This window comes from Cydia splendana, chromosome 7 (assembly GCF_910591565.1).
Source record: "Cydia splendana chromosome 7, ilCydSple1.2, whole genome shotgun sequence".
Classification (NCBI taxonomy): domain Eukaryota; kingdom Metazoa; phylum Arthropoda; class Insecta; order Lepidoptera; family Tortricidae; genus Cydia; species Cydia splendana.
Window position 1 is genome coordinate 1,312,324 of NC_085966.1, and position 13,561 is coordinate 1,325,884.

Below are 13,561 nucleotides of genomic sequence, written 5' to 3' on the forward strand. Positions count from 1 at the left end.
CAAAAGATGATTTTGGTTATAAGATCTATCCTATGTCCTGTTCCGGGACGCAAACTATTTCTATACCAAATTTCAACGAAATCGGTTCAGCGGTTAAGCGTCAAGAAGAGTTTCAAAAAAACCGGCCAAGTGCGAGTCGGACTCGCGTATTAAGGGTTCCGTACATTAAGTCCGACTCGCGCTTGACTGCACATTTCTAATAGGTTTTCCTGTCATCTATAGGTAAAGAACTATTTTGTGTATTCAGACGGACATACATACAGACGCACGAGTGATCCTATAAGGGTTCCGTTTTTTCCTTTTGAGGTACGGAACCCTAAAAAGATTTATTTTTATTTTGTGGAATGGTGTCAATGTGATATCTTAAATGGATTCAGCACCCCAGATTTATACGAAAACGATACCAAACACGGCCTAGCACCTTCACTGATATAGATATATCAAGATAAAATTGAGAGCCCTAAATAAACTTTCAAGAGCGGATATCTCAAAAACTATTCAACATATCGAAAAAATTTATTGAATAAACTTGTAACAAATTAAATTAACTTTCATTTTGTATAAGTGGCCATGTCGCTGAGATGCATAGTTTCCGAGATATAATCGAAAAACGGGAAAATGGGACCTTCAAAGCCCCCTCTCTCCCCCCCGCTCAAGGGCTACGGCCGGGGACTTTTGATATGTTCACCTCCTAACTTGTCAAACCGAGTTACGGAGTCAAAAATTGTGTTCCGAGCATTTCCCTCCACAACTTTTGGATCATTCGTTGCCTGACCTAAGTAGCTTATTGAATTTCTTTAAAAACTTTTCTGTAAAAGGTTGACGGGTGTTGGGTGTTTATATGGTTTCGGTCGATTATTATCATTTGCATTGCCCATGATGACTTACTAGAATTACGAGCACACGAGACACTAATAGTAGTTTGACAAACCTTGGTTTTCAAGAGGTATTTTATATTGACATTTGCTGTCACAAATTTGCTGTCAGATTTAGTCGCAAACCGCACGCAAAGTGCACACAAATGTGTCGACACCTTGTTACGGAAAAGTGTAGACACGGCGACGACACTTTGTTTCGAAACAATTCTAGACACATTGTGTGGACTCTGTTACGACACATCTGACATTTAGTTACCACTTTGTGATTCTGCGACTGGAATGGTTATATGGGTAGTACGGTACCGTATTTCACCCTGTATACATTATTTATTTATGAAACTTGACTTGATCTCGTATACCTAATTAAATTTTAAAATTACCTCTAACGTTTCGAGGACGGTTTTGTCCCCGTAGTCTCGAAACAATATTCATCGTGGTCGAAACGTCGCTTAAGTCCCGTTTGCACAAATAATAATACTGTGTAAAAATCGTAAAGATCTAAATCGGTGTTTCACCCTGTATAGCTGCTATGTCTAAGTACTTCTTTGTTATTGAATTTTACAACATACAGTGTGATTTTATTATGTCTGACCATACTCTGAAGGATTTGAAGCTAAGCCTACTTAAATTAAAGAAAGTTTGGACATTGGCAACTAAATGTGTAGCAACCTAAATAAATTGAAGGATTTGTATTTGGTCACGTACTTTATAAATTAATTAATTTGTGAAAAATGCTGCTCAATATCATAACTATGATAACCTATCGGAATACTCCTATGTCATAATTACATTTAAAAAAAAAAACTCTATATAATTTAATTTGAATGCATTTAGGCGCAGTTTGGATAGTGCTAAATGAATCTAAGGATAAAGGCAACATTATTTAAATTTAAATTACTTAAATTAAATTTTAAGGTTGTCTGGAAGAGATCGCTTTTTAGCGATAAGACCGCCTGTTGTTTACCTCTGCTTGTACGAGGGCGGTTTGATAAGTCAGTGACTTTTAGTAAAAAACTATTAACTTTTTCACAAACGAACTTTTTTATTCTAATTTTAACTCTATTTGGTTATTGGCTGTTATTACTTTTTTTTGATATTGGTAAAATAAAAAAGAAATGGAGTCATACGTCAGATTAGATCGGGAAATTGTTGGAAAATCGGTGGAAAATGGAGAAAAGTGAATTTCGTGTGCTAATTAAACATTATTTTTTACGTGGAAAAAACTAAGATACGTGAGAGAGCCGAGACTGTACGCATTTCATCTGAACGGGTTTTTCATATCTTACATAATATTTTAAGTATGAAAAAGCTTTCCGCAAGATGGGTGCCGCGTTTGCTAACAGCCGACCAAAAACGACATCGCGTAATAACTTCCGAGCAATGCTTAGCCAAATTGAAGCGTAATCCTAATGAATTTTTTCGTCGATTCGTGACGGTGGACGAAACATGGATTTACCATTACCTATACGCCAGAGATGAAAAATCAGTCAAAACAGTGGACTTCTGCTAGCGAACGGGCCCCGAAGAAAGCGAAAACCTAACGGTTTTCGGCAGGTAAGGTAATGGCCACTGTCTTTTGGGACAGCCAAGTTGTTATTTATATCGATTACTTGGAGAAAGGTAAAACAATAACTGGCGTTTATTATGCTGCTTTGTTGGAAAAATTTAACGTAAAAGTTGTGAAAAAACGGCCACATCTGTCAAAGAAGAAAATAAGTACTATTTCATCATGATAATGCCCCTGCACACTCGTCGGCAGTCGCAACAGCTAAATTAGTAGAATTGCGTTATGAAATACTGCCGCACCCACACTATTCTCCAGATTTGGCGCCGTGTTATTTAATTCCCAAATATGAAGAAATGGCTCGGTGGGAAAAGATTTTCATCGAAAGTCATAGCTGAAACTGAAGCATATTTTTCAGGGTTACAAAAACTGGAACTTCGTTGGACGAAATGCATCGAATTGAACGGAGATTGTGTAGAAAAAAAAATAAAAAAATTGTGAAAAAGATTTTTTTTTACTAAAGTCTAAAAGTCACTGACTTATCAAACCGCCCTCGTATTTCTGTTTTCTTTTGTATTGTCTTCTTTTATTGAGGTGTGCAATGAATAGTATTGTATTGTATTGTATTGTATTTAGGTACACAAACTTAAAATACTTAAATTTTGTAATGCAGAGACTAATCACATGCAACTTTATTAAAGATTAAGAAATAGGTACATTTTAAGTCGTATTTTTAATTTTGTTCCTTTCTAAGAAGCACAAATGTTAAAATGTCGGCTAAGGACAAACGATTATCAAGGGCTTGAAGATCTATCATTTATATTTCAGTTACCTATATGTATTTTAGCTTACTAAAACACATAGTAATTAATAGCCTGCTTATTAACGTAAACTTTTAAAGGTTTGTGTATTTTCAATACATACTCACATCTTTTAAAGTACTAAAATTAGGTACACTCATTCGCAGGTTACAGAATAAAATGAACCTTCATACATTATGATAAAGTTTACTATTGCGTGCTATATAAAATAGTCGTGGCGGTCGAAAGGTTAATCTTCCTTTCCTTAATACAAATATGAGAATATGGAGTACGATGCCTTCACGATCTGAAAATAATTTAATAAATTAAAACCGGTTTCCGTTGCCGGGCGTCAGACCGTCAACAACTCCTGAGGATGCCTCGTAGAGAGGCGAAACACGTGTCGAGGTTTATTCTTTTGGTGGTGGTTTGTTATATTTATTTGCGTATTTATTTTTGCGGTGGGAGGGTGGGAATATTAATTGCATGTAAAAATACGCAAGTAAGTATAACGGGTTAGCACTGATTGACTAGCACGTTATCTTTTCGCGGATTAGCAAAGTAATATTTTGGTTTTAATTAAATTAAAACCATTTGCGCATGCGTTAGTTTTTGTATAGAAGAGACGTTTTCAAAAGTCGCCCTTTTTTATAACTAGGTACAGTCAGCAGCAGAAGTTGCTAAGCGGGCGATGTGTTCAAAATGATCTTGACGCGACTTTACGAGTATGTTAAGGAAATAAGAGCGTGACAAGGTAATTTTTAACCTGTCGCGCCCGCTTAGCAACTTTTGCTGCTGACTGTACCTAACAAAGAGGAATTAATTACTTAGATGTACTACAAATTAATAAGCCTTACCGATACATACGATTCATAAGAGACTTCTATGAATCCGAAACTCTTGATGATGACAGGTTTCTAAAAAAAATAAGTAGGTAAGTAGTACAGTAAACAAATTTAACATGCCAATTGCCAATACAACATTATTTCACTTGCCAATTGGCAATAAAGCATTGGGCTCGAAAATCATTTATTGGTCAAGCAGTGGGTAAATTTCTACAACAAAATTCCTAATCGTATAAAATTTTTTCCATATAATAAACTTAAGAAAACTGTCAAACATAATAACAATAATAGAAAATCGTACTATATAGTGTCAGATTATTTGGATGAAAAAGATGCATGGGATAATTGTATTAGTCAAGTAATAAAATATGTAATAAATTACCTTAAAATTAAATTATATGTAGTTTTAAGGAAAAAATGTGTAATAACTGACGGACATAAAGTGTATCTTGTACACGGTGTAACATGAGGATTAATATTATTTCTGAAACTAGGCGAATTTCAAAAAATTTATAGGACATATTTGTGACTAAATATCATCAGGAATACGCTGTTAAATTATTCGGTTTCCTCATGTTACACCTACATGGCAAATCAAATTGAAAATAATAGTGCCACACTTTTGTCGGTTATGGTCTGTATGGCAGACTGTGGCATTCGAAGTGTTAAACTATGACTAAATGTTACCTGACTTTGGATCATAGCAATCAACATTAGTCGCCGAATTCGGTAAGAAGACATGTTCGTGCAGTTCTGCCATCCTGACAGATAGATGGCCGTCGGTAATTTGCCTGCCTGGAAACGTACAAGTTGACTGCTAAATAATTGAGTGTTTTTTTTAAATTTAACGAAAGATATTTAAAAAAGGGGGCTGCTACGTACTTTATTTTATATTTAAGTACCTTTTGAATACATCAAACTTGTTTTATGTAATTATGGTAGTAAATTATACTAAATATGTATAAGAACAGTTTCTGGATATGTCAGTTGTTTAAGTATCAAAATTACTTTGAAATTAGGTCGATTTTTAAAGAAATTGTCACTTGTTTTGAAGTAACTGGAGAAAATTGATTTTGTCTAATTGTCATTTACACTACTTCAAAATCATAATAACAAAAATATAGTCTACAAAAGTTCGAGTACAGGATATGTGTAATACAAATTTACCATTTTTGGCAATTAAATGACACAAAAAGACAGAGAACTACTAGAAGCGTTTGAAATGTGGTGCTGGCGGAGAATGGAAAAGATCAAATGGACAGAAATAATCACAAATGAAGAAGTGTTAAAAAAGAGTAGGAGAGTAAAGGCAACTGTTGAGGACAATAGAGAGTAGGAGAGGGAAAATGATTGGTCATCTTATACGACATGACGCTTTTATAAATAACATAATAGAAGGAAATATTGCAGGCAAGGGAGGAAGGGGAAGGCCGAGGATAAGCTACATAACACAAATAAAAGAAAAGGTAGCTGTAATGTCGTATAAGGAAATCAAGGAGGCGGCCCTGGATAGAGTCAAATGGAGAGAGCTACACCGACAAGAGTCTAACTCTTAAATTTACAACAGCAATTAAATGATAATTTAATAACAGAAATTCATTTGCAATATGATATAACGGCGACAAACATCCCAATAAAAATATTTCGTTTAAATATAAACTTCATACATGAGGCTAATTGCTCGGAGCAGCTGCAATGCAGAGCCGAACGAAGCCGAGAAAGTCCGAACGCTCTAGTTCCCTACCCCTGCCAAAGAGCCAAGTGGTGCAAATTTAGCGTAGCGTAGTCTGAGTAGGTATACCAATGATCTCAATTTCTAACGTTCTTTGATGACCGATATAGACGCAGACAGACGAGCTTCGAATTTTGTTATTTATTCGCACTAGCTAACAGGTACTTGACAAGAGCCATGCTCTTAAATTATGATGATGATGAACAGGTACTTAGAGAACCCTAATTTTTCCCATTTTTCTCTATGCTGCTTAGACATGGACACTAAGGGCATCCGAAGCACAGAAGGTGAATGCCCTAGAGATGTGGTGCTGGAGACGAATGCTGGGTATATCATGCACTGAGTTCAGGCACAGAATAACTAATAGGTTCAGGACCAACGCATCAATTCTTGAGGAGCTTGGCATTAAAGACCGGTTGCTTTCTACGGTCACAACTCGGATCCTCAACTTCTTTGGACAAGTGTCTCGGCGAGATGGAACATCCATAGAATGCCTAGTTGTGCAAGGAAGAGTGGGAGATGACAGGGCTAGAGGAAGATCGCCAATGAGATGGACCGACCAAATCAAAACCAGTAACACATACACACACACAGCCACAGTAAGCGAATACTCACGGAAAGCAGCCCTACGAGAGGAATGGCGACGTGTCGTTAAACAAGCCGATCTAAAGTCTACATAATGGCCACGACCACTCTGTCAAGAGTGTAACGAAAAAGAGGAAGAACAGGTACTTACCTCAACAGTGACGTCTCCTGCGCTCCACATAATGAATCCAGTGTCGATCAGCATGGTCACAGAGGTGGCTAATATAGCCGACACGTGACCCAGAGAGCGATCGGCATCCTGAAACGTTTTTTTTTATTTCTTGTTACGTTTTCGATACAGTCAAGGGTAAAAATGTGGGTGCACTCTTGATACTCAGAAATATGTCCAGTAAGGCCCAAATGACAGCGAATGTGAGTGAAAGGCCTTATTATTTCAGCGAATTAAGAACTATGGTAGGCAGACGGACGAAAGTGATCCTATAAGGGCTAAGTTTTTCCTTTCGAGGTAAAGGACCTTAAAAACATGGAAAGCACCAAGAACCAAGATAATGCTAGACGGTAAGTACCTTAAACTGTGACATGAGTTGCACCATTACAAAGATGTTAATAAGGATATGTGCGCTGATCACGTTTCCACAAGTTCTCTGCACTTGTTGCGTGCACCTGAAAAAAAAAACAAAAGAGAAAACCGATTTTGATTAAACAATTTGTTAAAGTTTTGATGTGGTTTTGATACGACATTGACACGATTCGCAGTGTATTTCCCGCGAGTTCTGCGTGAGCAATCGTCAAGGGATCATAACAAGATCAAATTCTCATAAATTATCATTTGCGTTTCTTTTTCGCAATCAGCCCAATAATGTAGGTAGGTACCTGTCCGCAGACCTGCCCTTTCGGGAGTCTCTAGAGTAGAGGTAGAAAATGAAAACTTAAACTGACATATACATATAAATTAACTAAAGTGAGTAAAATGTAGGTAACATCTAGCGAAACCAGTGAAAATGATTTTTTGCAGATGGAACATAGCAAAACAAACAAAATTTGATTGTTGGGCATTTTGAAAATGGGGTATTTTGTAGACGGGACGTTTTGCGATGGAGTTATTTAGAAAAGGAACGTTTTACTGAAAGGACAGAGAGATATAGGTATGGTTGATGAATATGGGTTTCGCACATACACTTACCAAATGGTGGTAGCATGCAATCTTATACCAAGCTTAAGAGCTCTCTCATACTTCTCTTCCATCTCACTCTGACTAATCCTCTCTTCAAATACCCCCGCGAGGCTCTTAAAGTACATCTGCAGGTTCATGTACTGATGGCTGAGGGAGATGGTGATAACAAGGACAAGGACATAGGCGGTGGTGACTCTGGCCATCCATAGCCAGCAGAGGACGTAGACGACGACGCGACCGACTCCAGCGAGGGGTGATCGGTCGTCGATATCGGGCCAGGCGGTTATCATTGTGATGAAAGTTTCATCTGTAAAATTTGCAGTTTTTCTGAACAGTGATGAATGATTCTTGGTGTAGGTATTATTTGCTTTATATGTTTCGTCTTTATTTATATGTATTTATATGAATGAATGTAAGTAACACCGCCCACAATCACTCTGCTTAGCTTTAATATTTACTGATAAAGAATGCCTAATGGCCATTCGTATGCTAAACAGATGGACTTATAAATATTATTCTAAAATATCGTTCGAGAAATGGGCTCCAGGTCAGATATTTAATTGGTACTGTCCAGCGTGGAGGTAATGGCGGCCAAATAAAAGCAGGGAATATACTACATTAGGTTTAATGTTAAGCAGAAGGCTGATTGGAAAAAGTGATTTTATATAAATCTAAGTCGGTCCTTATATAGCTACGTACAGCGCCACACTACTGATTAGTTATGAACTATTACATCTACTGACATACCTAAACTAAGTTGTTGAGTAATTATGCTAGTACATAAGAGTTTCGGTAGATGTCACCTTATTTACATATTATGGAACTGTGGTGCTGTCTACTGGTGATTTATGTCTAATATCTAAGAAGTTTGAGAGCCCTAACCTAGATGGCGTAGGCAAGTAGGTATTATATTGGCTAATACCTATTTATCTATTCCCTGTTAAGATAGGTCTTAACAGGTACTATGCCTAATAAAAAAATCCTAAGTACCTATTATACAATATCCGGATATTTCGCATTTGTTCGGAACACACCAAGCTACGGCAGGGGCGTGGCGCCCCGGACCAATAAGTTTTGCCTCCCCAGAAGTCAAGGAAAAAAATTTAAGTAAAGTAACGGGTTTTTTAGGACGTTTACCAAACGTTTCAAGTCAAAAACATTTTGTATAAAGAATAGGTAAACGTCTTTAAAACCCGTAGAAAGGGGGTCGGACTAAAAACCAGTTGCAATGAAGTGTTATGGCGTGGTGGCATATATCTCTGTAACTAGGTATAGAACTATAATATACCTACTTTAATATCTAGTTTGCAAATAGTTATATATGAAGTATACACCCTTACCTGAAAACAATACCTTAGTTAATCCTTTAATACCGTAAAATAGTATCGAGTTAAAGCCAAGAAACACAAATGTACATGCGTAGATTTTGGTGCGTTTCAGCGTAAGTGTCTCCGTCTCCGGATCATTGAAATCCTTCTTTAAACCAACAGCTAAGGTAAATAGTATCTCTGTCACAGTCTCCTTATCCAGAGAGAGTGTGACATAGTACAGCAAAGTGTGTGAAAGCGTCATCATAAGGCGGTCAGATTTCTGATTCTCCGTCAAATTGTTTTGAGTGAAGAATGACGTCAACTCTCCCACCACAAACAGAACAATCCCTGCGTTTATAACTTTCATAATTCTCTTGTACGCGTTCAGGTATACCTCAGGTAGGTCATTATGATCTACCCAGTAGTTCATGCTGCTGCAAACGAAGATAATTTTGTCCAATTTATGGAAAAATTGTGTGGTTTTATTTTTCCGATATCTCGGGGATTCCATTTTAGCGTTGGGTACGAAGGTAAGTTGTAAAATGAGGGATTTTTTGTTATTAGGGTTATAATTATAAGTACGTAGGCTCGTTTAATTCCGGGGTCGGATTAACAATCTTAACACGTTCACTGCCAAGAACCTGCTAAATTTGATGGTACGTAAAATGGTCCAACTTTGCTCCAAATTAAGGAAATTATAAATATTGTTTTTAACTATTAATTATTAAATATTTAGATGAATTGAAGAGTATCTCATCTAACATGTTTTAAATAATATTGTTTACATATCTGAAGCAATAATGAGGAGCTAAAGATACCCATTGTTTGGGATATCATTGATTCGAGCTATAGTTTACTAGGGGAGCAAAGTTAACCCACTGTGAGCCAAATTAAATAGGTAAGGTAAAAGGGCTCTTGCGGTTTTCTGTGGGCCCCTGATTCGGCAGGTCAAGGCTCGTGAGAATTCGTATATTTTTTTAAATATTACGGTGCATGATATTACCTACCTTGAAAGCTTGTGAGTAACTTATATTAGTTCTTTGGTAGTTATTTAATGTATAAAATGATAGAGTTTTAGTTAAAACTTATTTTATATGACTTTTTTGTGAACCTATTATTTGGCTCCCATTTCGTGCGTGATAAAATTCAGCTCAGCTCCGAAGTTTGTGAACTGGTGTCCCCTGTTTCTGAATAAAGTTTTCTAGAGTAATTGGTGATAATTTGTTGATAATAATCTTAAATATTTAACGGGCTCACGAGACGAGTAAGGAAGATCAAGTCAAAAATAATATTAATAAAAATTAAATTGAGACGAAGCTGGATCATAGCTTTTATACTCATCAACTTTAATGGTTGGGCAAACCTTACACTGTGACTTTATGAATGGTTTCATTATGAAACGCTTTACTGAATTAAGTACAATGAATCTGAACAATTGCGTCTCGCCGCGGTCAAGGCCACAAAACCATAGGACATAAGTCATTTACGACTTTTTTTTTGTAAGTATATACTCCCTAACCTAATTTTAGCTATTTCGTGAATCTATTTATTGCAATTTTAAAGTATTTCTATGCATCACTCTTTTTTCTTATCTGATAAATTACTAAAGGAACCCACAGAAACACAAAAACAACAGCTGTTTGCGGCTATGGACCTAAAATACTACGGTCATAGTTTCGCTAAAATACAACTGTGATTCCATCATCCACCATGCATCCACCTCCTAGTCTTTACGCGTGGCACACACACATTGACAGTTATCTCTATGCCCTCATCCACCAGTTTGCCGTCAGATGGATCGTCAGTGAAGTAAATTTGTCCAAGAAAAATGAAAAATATGCCGGCATGCGTAGTTAAATCCTGCAAGAATTGTACCGATCGAAAGAAAAAAGTGACGAAATAACTTTTCATAGGTAATTTTATCAATTATCACGGTAATACTTAGTACGTAAAACCACCACATTTCACTGTTTACAAAGGCGGATTTTATATGATTTTTTTGTGAACCTATTATTTGGCTCCCATTTCGTGCGTGATAAAATTCAGCTCAGCTCCGAAGTTTGTGAACTGGTGTCCCCTGTTTCTGAATAAAGTTTTCTAGAGTAATTGGTGATAATTTGTTGATAATAATCTTAAATATTTAACGGGCTCACGAGACGAGTAAGGAAGATCAAGTCAAAAATAATATTAATAAAAATTAAATTGAGACCAAGCTGGATCATAGCTTTTATACTCATCAACTTTAATGGTTGGGCAAACCTTACACTGTGACTTTATGAATGGCTTCATTATGAAACGCTTTACTGAATTAAGTACAATGAATCTGAACAATTGCGTCTCGCCGCGGTCAAGGCCACAAAACCATAGGACATAAGTCATTTACGACTTTTTTTTTGTAAGTATATACTCCCTAACCTAATTTTATTTATTTAGGTTTCATAGTAAGTAGATTTTTTTTTTGCGGAAGTGTACTGGTTCATAGGCTCGGGTTACTTTTTTTTAAACTCCCGCACTTCATTTAGTCCATCATATAGGTACCTATAAAGTACGTAAATTAATAATTAACTATCTTAATGTTGTAAGCATACACAAAAATAAATTCAATTAAAAACAAAATTGTGCTAGTAGTTAATATGCGAATATACCTTAAAAATGTAAACTCGGATCTCATTCAAACTCGTTTTATGAGAATTCTAGTGAAAAAAAGGTATACTGAATTTCGCTCATACGACATAAAATACATTATTTCTTCTCTAATTCCGTTTTAAATTATCTTCTTTGTTATTTTAATACACACCCAACCAAACTGCATCTAGAAAATCCTTGATTCGTTAGTAACACGAAACAGGAGACACACGAAAAATAAAAGGACCGCTATTTCGTGAATCTATTTATTGCAATTTTAAAGTATTTCTATGCATCAATCTTTTTTCTTATCTGATAAATTACTAAAGGAACCCACAGAAACACAAAAACAACAGCTGTTTGCGGCTATGGACCTAAAATACTACGGTCATAGTTTCGCTAAAATACAACTGTGATTCCATCATCCACCATGCATCCACCTCCTAGTATTTACGCATGGCACACACACATTGACAGTTATCTCTATGCCCTCATTCACCAGTTTGCCGTCAGATGGATCGTCAGTGAAGTAAATTTGTCCAAGAAAAATGAAAAATATGCCGGCGTGCGTAGTTAAATCCTGCAAGAATTGTACCGATCGAAAGAAAAAAGTGACGAAATAACTTTTCATAGGTAATTTTATCAATTATCACGGTAATACTTAGTACGTAAAACCACTACATTTCACTGTTTACAAAGGCGGAACAGGGTGTGACCAGTTGAATAGGGATAGGGTAATTTACCGAATGTAGGGTAATTGATGCCCTTCTTATTAAATCATTATGTACGAGATCGTTTAGGTAAATGGCTAAATTATTGATTGTGCATTTCAAACTAGGTCGGTATGGTAATTTCCCGATAATAAGGAGATTAAAGACGTTTACGTGAATAATGTTTGATAGTTAACGTTTCGTTTGTTTGTAATATGTGTATTTATTTTTTGTTTAAAACCAGATATGTTTCAAGTTAAATCTATAAAAAAAACATGACGACCTGATTTCAATCCAATGCTATAGTTGGCAATTGTCAGGCAGTAAGAACCAGGAAAACTATACCTTTAGTAGGTATACTTAAGAAATATGACGCTCTCTGGCAATTTTTTTGCAATTTCCTCTCCCACACTCTTTTTTACTTTTATACAATATCAAGAAAATACACAGCAGAAGAGCTATTTTCTTTTTTTTTCAATTGCACGTACTATTTTCAAGAGTAGCTAGACCGACACTAGTGATATGAGAAGCAAAGCAGTACCAGTGTGTGAGCTACATCTTGCTTCGCAGTCCTGCAACTCCTGCAAGCCGAACAAGAATGTAGGAGGTGTGTGAGCTATATCCTACATCCTACTCCGCAGTCCTGCGAGCCGGTCTGCAATATAAGAGTGTGAATGGGGGGCTTTAAGTGGCATTCCCTCTATCAAATATTAACTCTATGGCGTAAGTATTACCATTACTTCAATGGCGCAGCGACCCAAAATGAGTCTTGACCTCCGACGCTCTGTTGAGGCGTGTATGGTGCTGTGAGCCTTCTCTTGATTCCATGTTCTTTTAGAAAGTTATCGAATTCTCTATTGCAGTATTCCGTTCCATTATCCGATTGTAGACTCTTTATCGGTTTGTTATGAAACTTTTCGACTTTGCTTTTGTATTCCTTAAACTTCTCGAATACTTCGCTTTTATGCGATATGAAGTAGATGCAACAATATTTAGTGTAGTCGTCCAGGAATGTTAGGAAATATTTAGATCCGGCTAGTGTTTCAGTGTTGACGGGCCCGCAGACTCACTATGCACAATTTCCAGCGCTTGTGTAGATTGTGGTCCGTCTAAGGATGAAAATGGCAGCCTGGCCATCTTCCCTTTGATGCATACTTCGCAGTCCGGTAAATTTCCTCCTCCTAGTTCGAGTCCTTTAATCAGTTTCTTGTTTGCAGCTAACTTCAAATCATTTTCATTAAGATGTCCAAGTTTTCGATGCCAAATTTCAATGTTGCTAACTTTCTTTGCTATGTTTGCTTTTTCTCCCTTTGTGTAGTACAGGCCGTTTTCTTTCGTGGCAGTTAGAGTTACTTTACCTTTTTGGTCTTTAACGTATGCCTTATCTTTTGTGAACAGTACGGTGTTTCCTTTATCAGTGATCTTTGCGACTGACAT

At 36.6% G+C, this 13,561-nt stretch overlaps 2 protein-coding genes across 2 annotated transcripts in view; one reads left to right on the plus strand and one right to left on the minus strand.

Moving 5' to 3' along the window:
- LOC134791999 (dynactin subunit 4) overlaps positions 1–13,561 on the plus strand; it is a 252,550-nt gene that overhangs the window by 26,221 nt on the left and 212,768 nt on the right. The gene's annotated exons all lie outside the window — the stretch shown is intronic.
- Positions 3,448–9,912, minus strand: LOC134792038 (uncharacterized). The gene is made up of 8 exons (XM_063763159.1): positions 9,797–9,912; positions 8,820–9,743; positions 7,489–7,786; positions 6,872–6,968; positions 6,496–6,603; positions 4,715–4,822; positions 4,040–4,099; positions 3,448–3,489 (listed from the first exon to the last, which is right to left on the minus strand). Exons 2-8 carry the CDS (start codon positions 9,298–9,300, stop codon positions 3,448–3,450), a joined length of 1,194 nt encoding a protein of 397 aa, XP_063619229.1. The 5' UTR covers positions 9,301–9,743; positions 9,797–9,912.

Excerpts from the sequence above, each read along its gene's own strand:
- LOC134792038 (XM_063763159.1), bottom strand. The coding sequence starts at position 9,300 with ATGGAATCCCCGAGATATCGGAAAAATAAAACCACACAATTTTTCCAT. Across the intron at positions 6,604-6,871 it reads AACTCATGTCACAGTTTAAG|GATGCCGATCGCTCTCTGGG; the intron begins GTACTTACCGTC and ends AAAACGTTTCAG. Across the intron at positions 3,490-4,039 it reads CTTATGAATCGTATGTATCG|ATCGTGAAGGCATCGTACTC; the intron begins GTAAGGCTTATT and ends AATTATTTTCAG.